The sequence below is a fragment of the Anopheles aquasalis genome, chromosome 2 (genome assembly GCF_943734665.1).
Source record: "Anopheles aquasalis chromosome 2, idAnoAquaMG_Q_19, whole genome shotgun sequence".
NCBI classification, from domain to species: Eukaryota; Metazoa; Arthropoda; class Insecta; order Diptera; family Culicidae; genus Anopheles; species Anopheles aquasalis.
In genome coordinates, this window is record NC_064877.1 from 11,250,001 (window position 1) to 11,252,500 (window position 2,500).

At 40.8% G+C, this 2,500-nt stretch overlaps 1 protein-coding gene across 2 annotated transcripts in view; it reads left to right on the forward strand.

Annotated features, from left to right (window-relative positions):
* LOC126568970 (cryptochrome-1) overlaps positions 1–515 on the forward strand; it is a 3,424-nt gene extending 2,909 nt beyond the window's left edge. For both annotated transcript variants that reach the window (XM_050225704.1, XM_050225703.1), the window contains exon 6: positions 1–515. This exon is cut by the window's left edge and continues 205 nt beyond it. In XM_050225704.1, the coding sequence (XP_050081661.1) occupies positions 1–39 (39 nt within the window). In that variant the 3' untranslated portion in view covers positions 40–515.
* Positions 516–2,500: the final 1,985 nt, after the last annotated feature.

A 2,500-nucleotide genomic window follows, 5' to 3' on the forward strand; every position in this document is an offset into this window, starting at 1 on the left:
TTCTTCTGGCTTGCCGATGACGTCGTCCCGGAAACATAGACGACCAACACCCCTCCACCAAGCACCGCATAATACAGGAAAACGAATGACGGAGCATGAAATGCGACAATATATCTTAGAGTACCGGTGTCAAAGGACCGTTTCCGTTTGTCTTTTGCTGATCGCGACGAAGAGGACAGGGAACAATATTCTTTCTTTTTTTTTCTTTCCTTCTTTTGTTCAATGGTGTTATTTGTGTTGCGTTTTTAAGTTAGTTGGATTGCTGCTGTGCCGTTGCTGTTGTGTTCGAGGCACGGGACATGTGCGGTCATTTTATGTTATCAAGTACATCGAATGTAACGCCTGTGGTGACACAGATTGTAGATTTGGTACATTAGTACGCCATTCGTAGCTTCCTTCAAGCGTCCTATGTACCAAGGGAAGAAGTTAACATTACATTTAGCACCGGAAACGGAACATACGTCTATGTCTAGGTGTGTTTGCTGAAAGCAACGACAACAAAAAAAAGAAAGTAAATGTTGATATATGTTAAAACGAACTCAAATAAAGGATTGAGAGCTCATGCAAAAAACACGGTTCGGTTTCAATTGAATGGTTTTTTTTTGGTTTTGTTTGTTCATTTGTTGGGTTTGTTTTAAATATGTTACACACATACTGAACAAGAACATCAGTGTTTGGTTTCATTTTTGTCCTTAATTTCCCCCCTCCTCCGGGTTTCGTTTTCCCTTTTTTCGTAGTTCGGTCGATCCATTTTGTCATCTCCACTGCTGCGCGCCTCTTCACTCGATGCGATGTCTTTTACATGGTTTGCTTACTTAGCTATTTGCTTTGCGCTATATACTCAACAATGTGGGAGAGCACGTATCCTCTCCAGTGGACCAACCTGGCCTTTCTAATCCACTTTAAATTGTAGTTAGTGTGACTAGTGCCTTACGTTTTCCGCGCAGTGGAACACGTTGGAATGTAAACACTTTCCAGCTCTTGTGTGTCAGTGTTGTGTTTTCGTATGTTCTAGACATTTTACTTTTGTTTCGTTTTACATATTGCCTTTTTAAAACCGCTTATTTCCGCATCATTATGATGCTGGTACCGCTGTGGATATCTTTAGCTGTTAGGTGTGGCTTATTTGCGCTCTTGCTTTGTTGCTTAACCGTGTCCAACATGAACCGAAAACTGATTCTTTCCGTTTGATTTAACTTGTGTTTGTTGAGTTTTATTCGGCTGTTACATATCGTCTTTGGATCACCATAATCGTACACGTATTCTTTTTCGATTCGAATGCCTTCTTGTTCTCTTTCAACAACAATTTCCCATTCCTCCGTCAAACGGTTCTTTGCGTTATTCGGCTGAAGTGAATGCATGTTCGATCGCTCTAAACTATCAAGTCTCTATCCATTCGCTGTTCGTTGGAGCTGAATTTGCGGAAGCAGCCGTCTATCCGAGTTCAAATCTTGAGTAAATATAGTTTTGTTTTGCTTCAATATATTGTGATGAGTACATGTTTGTCCTAGTATATCGGATACCATTGCGCTGTCTCTTTTCTCAATTTGTGGCCCGTGTTGGTGTGCCCCCCCCCCCCCCCCCCCCCCCACGTGTGCTTGTTGCTACTACTTGTACCTACACTACCCTGCCGCGTGCGTGCATGGATAAAACAGGATTTTCGTGTTGCGTGTTCTTGAGAAGTTAAAGAAAATTTAGCTATTGATTACCTTTCCTCATCCGTTGCAAGTCTACAGATCTGTACCAGATACGACCAGAGCTCTACCACACCATTTGCATTCAAAAGGACGGCCCCGCTAGTAGGATGTGGTTATTGGCTGAACTCATTGCAACACTGATAGAAGAGTTCATACGCGGGAAGTGATGAAAAGCTAATGCAACGGAAGATCCTAGCACATGATGAGGTTACTAAAAACTGAACTCAAACTACCCGCTTCCTTGTGAATCTATCTTGGATGGCTGCATGAGTGTGTTTTATATTGTCGTAGAACGTTTTTTGGTTGAAATTTGCTCACCGCTCTTTTTGTTAAGCTTTTGCAATCACTTCGAAACGTGGAGTTCGGGGTCCAGTAAACTACTCAATACTGCTCTCTTTGGTTTTAGTGTGTGCGAGTGTGTATGTGTGTGTGTCTAGCAAATAATGTTGACCTTTCTACAGACAGAAGAACCATACTCAATATCCTCTGCCCCATGAACACTTGATGTCCTATAATTGCTCTTGAAATGTGAATTTTGTCTTTTACTTAAATATACAATTTTCGCTGTTGCTAGGCAACATTTGTTTCTTCTTTGTCCTCTTTGTGGAAGAGTTCTACAATGAATGGATACTAATTTTGAGCGAATTGAATTGTTAAAAGAACTTATATAACAATGCAATACCGTTAAATCAAAGGAGTTTTTTGGTGCAGGCGCACCAAATACATTTTTTGAAAAATACAACACAATAACACAGCGAAACACAAAATAACTTACCTTTACTAGAGCGTAAAGTTACGGAGAA